The sequence below is a fragment of the Oncorhynchus keta genome, chromosome 9 (assembly GCF_023373465.1).
Source record: "Oncorhynchus keta strain PuntledgeMale-10-30-2019 chromosome 9, Oket_V2, whole genome shotgun sequence".
NCBI lineage: Eukaryota > Metazoa > Chordata > Actinopteri > Salmoniformes > Salmonidae > Oncorhynchus > Oncorhynchus keta.
The window spans coordinates 37,356,594-37,369,942 of NC_068429.1; the positions used below are offsets into that span (position 1 = coordinate 37,356,594).

At 40.9% G+C, this 13,349-nt stretch overlaps 1 protein-coding gene across 1 annotated transcript in view; it reads left to right on the forward strand.

Moving 5' to 3' along the window:
- Positions 1 to 103: 103 nt before the first annotated feature.
- Positions 104 to 13,349, forward strand: part of LOC118387709 (WD repeat-containing protein 70) — an 82,324-nt gene continuing 69,078 nt past the window's right edge. The window contains exons 1-7 of the mRNA XM_035776350.2: positions 104 to 294; positions 1,136 to 1,189; positions 1,308 to 1,391; positions 1,469 to 1,556; positions 1,721 to 1,931; positions 2,801 to 2,860; positions 8,839 to 8,972. Coding sequence (XP_035632243.1) covers positions 270 to 294; positions 1,136 to 1,189; positions 1,308 to 1,391; positions 1,469 to 1,556; positions 1,721 to 1,931; positions 2,801 to 2,860; positions 8,839 to 8,972 — 656 coding nt within the window. The 5' untranslated portion in view covers positions 104 to 269. The remainder of the gene's footprint in view (positions 295 to 1,135; positions 1,190 to 1,307; positions 1,392 to 1,468; positions 1,557 to 1,720; positions 1,932 to 2,800; positions 2,861 to 8,838; positions 8,973 to 13,349) is intronic.

Genomic DNA, 13,349 nt, shown 5'->3' on the forward strand with positions numbered 1-13,349 from the left:
GAAATATAGTTTGAATGTAGTCTTTGCTTTGTGGCATAGATCAACATTTAAAAATATATATTTTTATAAAGACTTTGATAGTACTAGAAAGGGTAAGAATGCCTCTTTTTTTTGTAAGATACAGAATCTGCACAAATGGTCAATGACTGGAAGTGACAATACTATCAATAGCTAGAAATTGACAACTACTTGGCAGTATTGGCGCTTTTGTTGAAATATTGAAGCAGCTTCCGGGTCACAGTTCAAGTAAACTTAAAAAAAAAAAAAACATGGATCCTAACACAACGGGCAACGGTAAATATTACGTTATTAGCTGTTTTTTGGGGGGGTCAATTTTATAATTAAGCGAATAAATGGTTGCAGGGGACAATGTTCGCAGCAAGCATGATTATTCAATATAACGAATGTGAGAGAAATCATCCTGTTGTTGTTGCTGCAAGCTAGCTTGTTTGGTAGCTAGCTGGCGTTAGCTACTACAGCATCTCTGGCTACGACTATTCTTTCAATTAACAAAGCACGCCGAAATGTTTTCGTAATTAAACGGGTTCAACTGCAAAGTAGCTCAACCCAACAGAAGTTTGTATCCTCGTGCAGTTTGTAATGCGCTAGGTAGTCAAATGTATGTGTCATATGCACAGGCTACACAGACACAGTACAATGAGACGCTTACTTGCAGGTTCACCTCAACAATGCGACAACAGTATAATGTATGTAAAAAAAAAAAATCAATAACGATCCAATAGAAATTAAATGAAAATATGGGAATGAAAATATAATACAAAGGCACTCAAACAAGAACAATAGTTGCATGTGCGATAGGGGGTATGGTTAGCAAAGTATTTACATTTTGCAATATTTTTTGCAATGTAATAGAAGTCGTGTCGTATGTGTTTGCATAATATGTACATATGCGTGGGTGAGTGCATATGTGAGCTAGCTTGTGAAATACAATAGCCACTCTGGAGTGTAGTCAAGTCTATCAGTAAATGATGTATACAGTCTGTCTGATTTTTGGTTAGTTCTTGGTGTGACAATGGTAACATTAAGTATTGACAATGGTAGTAATTTCATGTTGAGAGAAAGTAGTGAATGAATGAAGCAGCTAGTGTGATTGAATCCTTTCCTTGTCTTTTAGCGTCTGACCAGAGTGATGGAGATATGGCCTCTGTCATGGGATTCTCTGGCTTTGGTAAGTGTTACTTACATTGGTCTTCATATCAACCTGACGTCAACAACATGTTCACCAGAAATGTATTTTAATAGGTGAGTACAGCATTTTCACACCAGCGTTCCGCTCTTCACTCCAGGAAAGAAAGCTCGCACCTTTGACCTGGATGCCATCTTTGAGCAGACCCGACGAACAGCAATCGAGAGGAGTCAACAAGTATTAGGTTAGTGACAAATAGCTACGTGCCCTTTAACTCAGTGTATGTGTGTTTTAAGTGTCTAACCTCAGCTGTGTCTCCAGAGGAGAGGCAGAAAGAGGAAACTGGGGACAGCTCCCATACAGCCACGGCATCAAGCTCCAAACAGAGAGACAGAGCCCCTGCACCCAGGTAACACAAACAATCCCATCCATCCTAACTGACCATTGACTTTCATATGCTCTGAGTTATATTAACTGTGTGGGAGGGTCATTTCAAATGGAGTGTTATTCCCAGTATGCAGAATTTGCTAGATTATTAAAACCCATGGGTCTCTATTACATACTACCCAACAGGAAGAAGGAGGAGAGCAGTAGTGGCAGCGGCAATAGTGACGCAGACTCTGACTCAGAGCTTATTGGCCCCCCAGTGCCCAAACAACTGACTGCTCAGGAGGATGATGAGGACTTGGTGGGGCCACCACTACCACCAGGGTACAGAGGAAGCACAGCTGACGATGAAGACGACGACGACGATGATGATGATATGGAGGATGATGAAGATGATGTAAGTCTGTTTCCACTTATGACACAAGGAAACGACTAAACATTTTACAGTAGATTTGCTTGAGGCTAAAAACATCTGCTCCCATACTGTTGCTAAACCTTTACATGAGTACATACATTTCTGTCTGCAACAATAAACAATTTACATAAGCAGACCAAATAGGTTCATAATTATGATCTTTATACATTTCAGTCTGTAACACTGAACATTTTTTACAGTCCTGAAGCCACATATTTATTTACATGGTGTGTTCTTACTATGTTATACCACTGGAGGCCAGTACACTCTTAGCATTTCATGAGACTTGCTTTATCATTCCCTTTTACACAATAATATATTGTGAGTCGACCCAGTGCAATCTTGGTGTACTGCTTGGGAAAGCAAGAGTTGGCTTACTCACACTACCTCCTAATATACCATAACAAAAATACATAATTTCAAAGTATGTAGGCCACCGAAATGCACCGCCCAAAGACACTTGGCCAGATGGTTTTCTCCTTAAAAAAGTGTTATCCCTCATCTCCCCCTCTTTCTCTCTGAGTAGTAAAAGTCTCTTTGCTGTGTGTATGTTATGGGTGATATAGGCCAGACACCCAGCGTTCTCAGAGCAGGTGTGATTTGAGGCCGCCGTGGGGCTATGTGATGGATGGTGGCCTGTGACATGTCGGCCTCTGGTAATAACACGGCCCTCAAGCCAAACGCAGCCCTTCCATTGGGTGTAGGTGTAGCTAGTGGACCCTGCTGTGGGAGAAAACCAGCCTGTAGCATATCACAGCCCATTAAAGCTGAAATATTGTGTATGACAGTGCCACTCCACCTTCATCAACACATGTATGACAGGCAACTTCCTGTCCCTCTCTCTCTCTCAGAATCCAGTGAAGAAGATTCCAGACACTCATGAGATTACGCTGCAGCATGGCACCAAAACAGTAAGTATTTTCCAACTTTCCTCTCTATAACCCCCCCTCTATGTTTATTAACTGCGGTGTTCTATAACCTTTCCAAAGTGGATTCCAAACTGCTCATTGTTACTCATTGCACTCATGAGCCCGTTTAAATATATATAGCACCCATTAATTTGGATATTTCCCTCCTAGGACTCATTAACAATAGAACTGCCTGGCCTTTGTCTATCAGTACCCGCTAGAGAACGTTGCCGGGCGTCTCCTTTAGCATATGCATCAGATGCATATCAACCTGCAAGGTGCAACAAACATAAGCACCAATGCTTGATAAATAGTGCATAAACTATTATAAACATATATTATTTGTTTATGGGGTAGAACAGCTTTAATATTGCAGATAGATTGTAGCTTCCATCATTGTAATTGTCTGCATCATTTCCAATCCCCCATATATTTTGTTGTTGTATGTACAGTCATGGCCAAAAGTTTTGAGAATGACACACACTTTAATTTTCACAAAGTCTGCTGCCTCAGTTTGTATGATGGCAAATTGCATATACTCCAGAATGTTATGAAGAGTGATCAGATGAATTGCAATTCTTTGCAAAGTCCCTCTTTGCCATGCAAATGAACTGAATCATCCCAAAAACATTTCCGCTGCATTTCAGCCCTGCCACAAAAGGACCAGCTGACATCATGTCAGTGATTCTCTCGTTAACACAGGTGTGAGTGTTGACAAGGCTGGAGATCACTCTGTCATGCTGATTGAGTTCGAATAACAGACTGGAAGCTTCAAAAGGAGGGTGGTGCTTGGAATCATTGTTCTTTCTCTGTCAACCATGGTTACCTGGAAGGAAACACGTGCCGTCAGCATTGCTTTGCACGAAAAGGGCTTCACAGGCAAGGATTTTGCTGCCAGTAAGATTGCACCTAAATCAACCATTTATCGGTTCATCAAGAACTTCAAGGAGAGCGGTTCAATTGTTGAGAAGAAGGCTTCAGGGCACCCAAGAAAGTCCAGCAAGCGCCAGGACCGTCTCCTAAAGTTGATTCAGCTGCAGGATTGGTGCACCACCAGTACAGAGCATGCTCAGGAATGGCAGCAGGCAGGTGTGAGTGCATCTGCACGAACAGTTAGGCAAAGACTTTTGGAGGATGGCCTGGTGTCAAGAATGGCAGCAAAGAAGCCACTTCTCTTCAGGAAAAACATCAGGGACAGACTGATATTCTGCAAAAGGTACAGGGACTGCTGAGGACTGGGGTAAAGTCATTTTCTCTGATGAATCCCCTTTCCGATTGTTTGGGGAATCCGGAAAAAAGCTTGTCCGGAGAAGAAAAGGTGAGCGCTACCATCAGTCCTGTGTCAAGCCAATGGTAAAGCATTCTGAGACCATTCATGTGTGGGGTTGCTTCTCAGCCAAGGGAGTGGGCTCACTCACAATTTTGCCTAAGAACACAGCCATGAATAAAGAATGGTACCAACACATCCTCAGAGAGCAACTTCTCCCAACCATCCAGGAACAGTTTGGTGACGAACAATGCCTTTTCCAGCATGATGGAGCACCTTGCCATAAGGCAAAAGAGATAACTACGTGGCTCGGGGAAAAAAACATCAATATTTTGGGTCCATGGCCAGGAAACTTCCTATACCTTAATCCATTTACATTTACATTTAAGTCATTTAGCAGACGCTCTTATCCAGAGCGACTTACAAATTGGTGCATTCACCTTATGACATCCAGTGGAACAGCCACTTTACAATAGTGCATCTAAATCATTTAAGGGGGGGGGGGTGAGAAGGATTACTTTATCCTATCCTAGGTATTCCTTAAAGAGGTGGGGTTTCAGGTGTCTCCGGAAGGTGGTGATTGACTCCGCTGTCCTGGCGTCGTGAGGGAGTGTGTTCCACCATTGGGGAGCCAGAGCAGCGAACAGTTTTGACTGGGCTGAGCGGGAACTGTACTTCCTCAGTGGTAGGGAGGCGAGCAGGCCAGAGGTGGATGAACGCAGTGCCCTTGTTTGGGTGTAGGGCCTGATCAGAGCCTGGAGATACTGAGGTGCCGTTCCCCTCACAGCTCCGTAGGCAAGCACCATGGTCTTGTAGCGGATGCGAGCTTCAACTGGAAGCCAGTGGAGAGAGCGGAGGAGCGGGGTGACGTGAGAGAACTTGGGAAGGTTGAACACCATTGAACACAATGACCAAACACACCTCCAGGTTGTGTAAAGGCTATTTGACCAAGAAGGAGAGTGATGGAGTGCTGCATCAGATGACCTGGCCTCCACAATCACCCGACCTCAACCCAATTGAGATGGTTTGGGATGAGTTGGACCGCAGAGTGAAAGAAAAACAGCCAACAAGTGCTCAGCATATGTAGGAAATCCTTCATGACTGTTGGAAAAGCATTCCTCATGAAGCTGGTTGAGAGAATGCCAAGAGTGTACAAAGCTGTTATGAAGGCAAAAGGTGGCTACTTTGAAGAATCTCAAATATTTTGATTTGTTTAACAGTTTTTTGGGTTTCTACATGATTCCATATGTGTTCATAGTTTGTCTTCACTATTATTCTACAATGTAGAAAATAGTAAAAATAAAGAAAAACGCTTGAATGAGTAGATGTTCTAAAACTTTTGACCGATGTGTGTGTATATACATACATACATACATACATACATACATACATACATACATACATACATACATACATACATACATACATACATACAGTTGAAGTCGGAAGTTTACATACACTTAGGTTGGAGTCATTAAAACTAGTTTTTCAACCACTCCACACACTTCTTGTTAACAAACTATTATATAGTTTTGGCAAGTCGGTTAGGAGATCTACTGTGTGCATGACACAAGTAATTTTTCCAACAATTGTTTACAGTCAGATTATTTTACTTATGATTCACTGTATCACAATTCCAGTGGGTAAGATGTTTACATACACTAAGGTGACTCTGCCTTTAAACAGTTTGGCAAATTCCAGAAAATTATGTCATGGCTTTAGAAGCTTCTGATAGGCTAATTGACATCATCTGAGTCAATTGGAGGTGTACCTGTGGATGTATTTCAAGGCCTACCTTCAAACTCAGTGCCTCTTTGCTTGACATCATGGGAGAATCAAAAGAAATCAGCCAAGACCTCAGAAAAAAAATGTAGATCTCCACAAGTCTGGTTTATCCTTGGGAGCCATTTCCAAATGCCTGAAGGTACCCCGCTCATCTGTACAAACAATAGTACGCAATTATAAATACTATGGGACCACGCAGCCGTCATACCACTCAGGATGGAGACACATTCTGTGATGAACGTACTTTGGTGCAAAAAGTGCAATTCAATCCCAGAGCAACAACAAAGGACATTGTGAAGATGCTGGAGGAAATGGTAAAACGAGTCCTATATCGACACAACCTGAAAGGCTGCTCAACAAGGAAGAAGCCACTGCTCCAAAACCGCCATAAAAAAGCCAGACTACGGTTTGCAACTGCACATGGGGACAAAGATCATACTTTTTGAAGAAATGTCCTCTGGTCGGATGAAACAGAAATAAAACTGTTTGGCCATAATGACATTTACATTACATTTACATTTACATTTACATTTAAGTCATTTAGCAGACGCTCTTATCCAGAGCGACCATTGTTGTGTTTGGAGGAAAAAGGGGGGGAGGCGTGCATGTTGAAGAAAACCATCCCAACAGTGAATCACGGGGGTGGCAGCATCATGTTGGGGGTGCTTTGCTGCAGGAGGGACTGGTGCACTTTACAAAATAGATGGCATCATGAGGATGGAAAATTAGGTGGGTATATTGAAGCAACATCAAGACATCAGTCAGTAAGTTAAATCTTGGTCGCAAATGGGTCTTACAAATGGATAATGACACCAAGCATACTTCCAAAGTTGTGGCAAAACGGCTTAAGGACAACAAAGTCAAGGTATTGGAGTGGCCATCACAAAGCCCTGACCTCAATCCCATAGAAAATGTGTGCAGAGATGAAAAGGTGTATGCGGGCAAGGAGGCCTACAAACCTGACTCAGTTACAGCTCTGTCAGGAGGAATGGCCCAAAATACACCCAACTTATTGTGGGAAGCTTGTGGAAGGCTACCCGAACCGTTTGACCCAAGTTAAATAATTCAAAGGCAGTGCTACCAAATACTAATTGAGTGTATGTAAACTTTTAGCCCTCAGGGAATGTGATGAAAGACTGAAATGCTGAAAGAAATCACTCTCTCTACTATTATTCTGACATTTCACATTCTTAAAATAAAGTGGTTATCTTAACTTTCCTAAAACAGGGAATTTTTATTAGGATTTAATGTCAGGAATTGTGAAAAACTGAGTTGAAATGTATTCGGCTAAGGTGTATGTAAACTTCCGACTTCAACTGTGTATATATATATATATATATTATAAAGGATTAATTTCAAGAATAATTATTTGTGGAAATAGATCAATAAAATAAAACACACTAGTCATTTGTTTTGAGTCAAGAATATGTTTTGTATATTTCTACAATGACCTTAGACTTAGACCAGTCACACAGACACATGCACACATACACACAAACAATCACATGCACACACACAGACACATACACAAATCCATTTGATCAACTTTATTTGTAGATTTGATTATTAGAGTAATTCAATAATAGTATAATGAATTAGTATAGTATAATGAAATAGTATAATTAATGAAAGAATATTATAATTAAATAGTATAATTAGTATTTCTAGTAGTCAGCCAGGTTAAATTATTTGCTGTATTCCTAAACAAAAGTGTCAGTGCATGAACAATTGTAAAGGATGAATTGCGTAAATAAACAGCATATTAGATTTTTAAGTTTGTTACTCGTTTTTGCACAGTAGCCAGAGAAGTGCTGCTGCGAGTGTGGTCATGTGATGAATACATGGACAGCACTGATATTCTTGGAAATAGAGCTTTACTTCTTGAATTATGAGAGTTATTTGACAAAGTTAAGTGTAATATAAATGACAGAATATCTTCTTTCAGATACTATATAGAAATCAGTGTTTTACCTGCACGTGACTCTGAAGGACGATTCAATAAAGTGATGATCCTTTCCCTGCCTCTGTAAATTACAAGATGCACCCATCTCTTCATGTTCAATTTGACAACTGATAGGCCTCATGTTGTCACTCATCAGAATATTGAAAAATGTAATCCTGTCTATAGGTTAACTCTTATGTGTGAAATTTGGGTATAGTGTGTAGTTTCGATGGCCGGCTGTGCAGGCTGACTGGCGTCGTTTGTTTCTCACTCATGAAGTTAGTTAGAATAATAAGAAACATATCCTTTACTCTAAAGGCCTACTACAACACAGCATGATTTCATTTCCCTTACAGTACATTTGATTAGTAATAGAGTTACAGTAAATAAAACAGTCCCGTAACAGTATCAACTCACAAGGCGCACGGTCAAATTATTAACATGAGCGCCAATGCTGATAAAGAGGCATTACACTATTTTTTTTCACAATTAAATCAACCTCTTCACCCTCCTTAACATTCAGTTGGGCCTAAATTTAACTTCAATTGTGAAGCGCCTGGCTGGGTACCAACATCCTACAGCACATTGTCTTGCGGGTTAAGTTAGGAATAGGAGTGAAAGAAACGTAAAAGGCACTACATACTTCTCTGTGGTTTCAGAATTCTGACAAATGAGCTGTGTAAAATACAAACATTTATAAAAGTCAGGGAAGCATCAGGACAAAGCTTTTTGGGGGGATTGATTTCTTTAATTTACTAAATCAAATGTCAGTGGCCGTTGGCCTATGGCGGTTCTAGCGTTAAAAGGCAAGGCAATGCACATCCAGACAAACTACTGGGACCCTCAGCCAAGATTGTGTCCATTGTGCACTAAGCTGGCTGGTTCGGTGGTGTGCTGTTAACCCAGTAGCAACTAGGTGTTAGTTAAGTGGTTAAGGTCCCTGGCAGGTGAAAGTAACCTCTGTTTGCTCCCTCCCTCCCTCCTCAGGTGTCGGCCTTGGCATTGGACCCCTCTGGAGCCCGTCTGGTCACCGGGGGATACGACTTTGACGTGCGCTTCTGGGACTTTGCTGGGATGGATGCAGCTCTGAATTCCTTCAGAACAATACAGCCCTGCGAATGGTGTGTCCACCACCTAGACTAGAACATACACATGCCTATCAAACGGAGTGCATTGGGAGCGTAACCCATTAGGTCGTCCACCCATGCAGCCAGAGCCATCAATAAACGAGGGATATTGGCCAAATGAGCCATTTTTACCTTTAAAAAAAAGAAGCTTATAACAAATGACAAAAACACTATTCCTTGTTTGTGATATGTAGCGTATGCAAAACTTTACAGCCAGTTATCTTCTTGGTTTTTACTTTCCTTAAACAATAGTTGTCCACATCACGGTTCAGCTGTCGGAGATTTGAGTGATAAATGCATCAGGGCATTGCATGCATACACCTATAGGCTTAGGAGTCCACTGTATGATATTAATATATATGAAGAAAGAGAAACGTAGGCCTAGCCCCAGAGATAGATGTGCCGGCGGCATGCCCGACACGCATTTCTTTATCCTTGCCAGATAGGCTACTGCGTCTGCTATACAGATATAGGTGTACAGAAGGAGGCTAATTCATGAATTTTGTTATCCACATATTTTTTCTTTATTAAGATAAGCATTATATTGGTAGATAATAGGAGTAACTCTGGTCGCAATTGCAGCAATTACTAAGAAAGGCTGGTGCATACCGTAACCAACAAATGATAGCAATAGACTAATAATATTAATTTTACAACAAGCCTACTTAAACCTTAAACTAAATATGGGGCACACAATTATAAAGACAGATCAAACTTCACTTCACAAAACACATTCGGCATTCTTAAGGAGCTGGTTTAGATAAATAAATAGGCCTACAATAATAACAACGATATACAATAATATTTTGTTTAAATTTTTCATATGAAAAAAATAAGTTAAAAAAAATAGCATCCTACCTGAATAGCGAGTTGCACAGTTGCCTGCATTTGGCCACGCCAACGTTCTTCTCATATTTGTCCACTACAATAGTAAAACGTATTCCCTTGTAGGCTTTTCACTGCGGGGGGAATTCAGACCCGAGTCTTTTCTCTCTGTTCTGACCTTGAATTTAAGCATGAGAATAGAAATTATTCACCTGCTATTTGTTTGGGGTGGAGATGGAATAAATGAAGGTGTGGTGGTGTCTACAGATATGCTATATTCTGACCTTGACTTAATTCCAACACCTTTACACGCGAGGAAACCATGAGTAAAGTCTAGTGAACCTACCGGTTCCAAGTGGAAAAAACATGGACTGAATTTTTGTAGGTAGAAATAAACACCATTCTCCATGCACTTTAATTTACACTGAGTTGCACCCCTTTTGCCCTCAGAACAGCCTCAAATCATCGGGGCATGGACTCTACATGGTATTAAGCATTCCACAGGTATGCTGGCCCATGTTGATTCCAATGCTTCCCACAGTTGTGTCAAGTTGGCTAGATGTCTTTTGGGTGGTGGACCATTCTTGATGCACAGGGGAGACTGCTGAGTGTGAAAAAACCCCGCAGCGTTGCAGTACTTGACACACTGGCACCTACTACCATACCCTGTTCAAAGGCACTTGAATCTTTTGTCTTGCCCATTCACCCTTTGAATGGCACACATACAATCCATGTCTCAATTGTCTTGAGGCTTAAAAATCTTTCTTTAACCTGTCTCCTCCCCTTCATCTACACTGATTGAAGTGGATTTAACAGGTGACATCAATAAGGGATCATAGCATTCACCTGTGAGGCACACCTGAGTGAGCATGCATTTAAATAATGAGCATTTATTTATTTATTTTACCGGGCTGATGGTGCCTGCATCTTATGGTCAGTCTCAGCAGAGGGAGAGAGCAGCAGAGTCAGGGTCAGTCTCTCAACATCCTTCCGCTCTCCCTTTCCTCCACTGACACTGACCAAAAAGGGACATCGTCTTCCAACTGATGGCAAAACTCGAGTCGCACCGCATTATTTCTGCCTCATGCACAAATTCATGTTGTTACTCCAATGAACAAAGGAAGTGAAATATTCCTTGATGTAAAAAAAAGACCCAAGCCTCTAATATTAACAACGCAAGCCTATAGAAACACTTTCCTACTCATTCATTACTGCTGCAGCGATACAAAGTGTTGACAGTGCTGAGTAAGAACTTCAACATAAACACAGCTCTTTGCTGTATTCGTTGACAGTCTTCTCTAGTCATGGTTTTACATGTTATGAAATCTCACAGAATCAACTTTGCTGTAGCTTTGTACCGTCAGACACGTGAAATGGTTCAAAATGACAACAGTTGCCTTCCCGGCGCGCAGGGCAGCTGAATCGGGTACACTTACGGCCAACAGCCCAAGACGGGGGGAAAAAAATATTTTTATTTTTACAGAAAAGTTTGCAGATCTACCAGGAATACCTTCAGATCGACCAGTTCAATCTCGTGCATTTCTCTGTGGGCTGATATTTATTCTGCGGGACAGTCCCGGGGTAGCTGCGCGTGGCAGTCTCGGGCTAATGTTTTTTACACTCGGTGTATAACTTGATAAGAGCTATTGATAAATGAGTAATCTGTTTGGCTAAGGGAATTGTAAATATAAATGACACTTAAATCTATTTTATCTTATAATCGCTGGAGACAAATGTGAAACCACTCATATGGCAGCAACCTGAAGAAAATCAACTTAAAGTAAAGTTTTACATTTAAATTGTACAGCATTTTAACTTGCACTGATGGCCACTGTTAATTATAGGCTACCCAGATTTCCTCTTTTTCCATTTTGTATCATGTTAAGTATTAGCCTCTATCAGTATCGACTGTGAATATGCCTAATAACCACATATATTCAACTTCCAATTTACTGTTAGTTCTATTGAGTTGCTATAGCCTACATCATTCCATTTAATGACATGTTTCGATTACCTTCGTTTGCTTCCTCTGTAAACGGCGTCACGGCCGTGTGGTTGTTGCTGAGGATCATTAGTAACAAAACATGTAGGGTGATTAAATGGTTATGTAGCGGAGAGCAGACCAAGTCGTAACAGTTTGAACCCGACGCATGGTGCAATAATTAATTGGCCGTGTCATCACACAGTCCCGTGGTTAGTGCAGGCAATAGACATGGATGTTGCCTACTATTGTACGCTATTCTCCCTATTATAATTCTGTGTACACTAATCTTCCAACATTACCATGGGTCGAAGAGCTGAATGTGGCAATTTCCCATATTTCGGTCCGTATTATTAGGTATGCTATTAGCAATAAGCATTACCACCTGTAGCCCAACTGATGCAGCATAGGCTGAAGCATGGGGTTGCCTGTCTGGATTTACCCCGTAGGGCTAATCATTAGTTAGATCCCAAATGTCATCTTTTAACAAGTTAGCATCCTATTGATGAATTTTATGTCCAAAAAATCTTGCATAAACACAATGTAGTGTAAGCCTATATGTTTAGGTAACTTGGGGTAAACCGCCACCCGGGGTAAGACGCTCCCTGTTTGTACTTCTCCAAGAAACCACTTCATAGGGTGGCGTTTTAAATCAAAGTTACTCTACAATTGACCCGTTAGTTAGCCCCACTCTCCCCTATGCACTCACAGGGATTTGCAGAGGTGTATGGTGCTTAACCATGACACTGCAGTTAGAGCATATTTAGGAGTTGACAAATAAATGAAGTAGGAATGGAAAGCTGGAATCGCCTTTTTAACAAAGGCCATTTAAACGGCTATTTTCCCCACAATTAGAGGAATTGTTGTGCATTGACTGCTTGTCAGAATGCAGATTTCCCTCCCTATGGCACTCATAACTTAAATGCGCCTCGAGAGGAATATCTCACATAGAAACACACAACAACAAGCCGACTATGTAAATAGATAAACTATTCTACTATGGGTTGTCTGATTTGTGGCCTGTTCTAGCGTGTTCAAAGTGCGCCACGACAGATTTTTTTCACGCCACATATTTTTTTTGCCATGGAGGCAATGATTGTGCCGCGGCGCAGCGCCACAGTTAAATGACTGCAGCGGAAACACTGTTCCAATATCCCATCGATCGATCTTGATATATGGCAACTTTCAGGACCACTGTATTTTTTTATTCACCAATATATTTAGTGTGTAAAGGCTCTCTAAGCCTTTTTTTATGGTTCATAAATACTTTCCCAACCCTAAATAATCGACAAGATCAGAGTATTTTTAAGTCTACCAATCGGTGCTGAAACGGAGACGAATATGAATGTAATTTAGATGGCTTTATTTAATTTATCCCTAATATTTGTAAGTCGCTCTGGATAAGAGCGTCTGCTAAATGACTTAAATGTAAATGTAATATTCTGAACCCGTTCTTTCAATATATTCTAGTGAGTCTGATATACATAATATGCACCCCGGGACAATTTGTCCTGCTACAATTGTATTTATCGGCTTTTAATTGATTTTATTGGCCAAAAAAACTG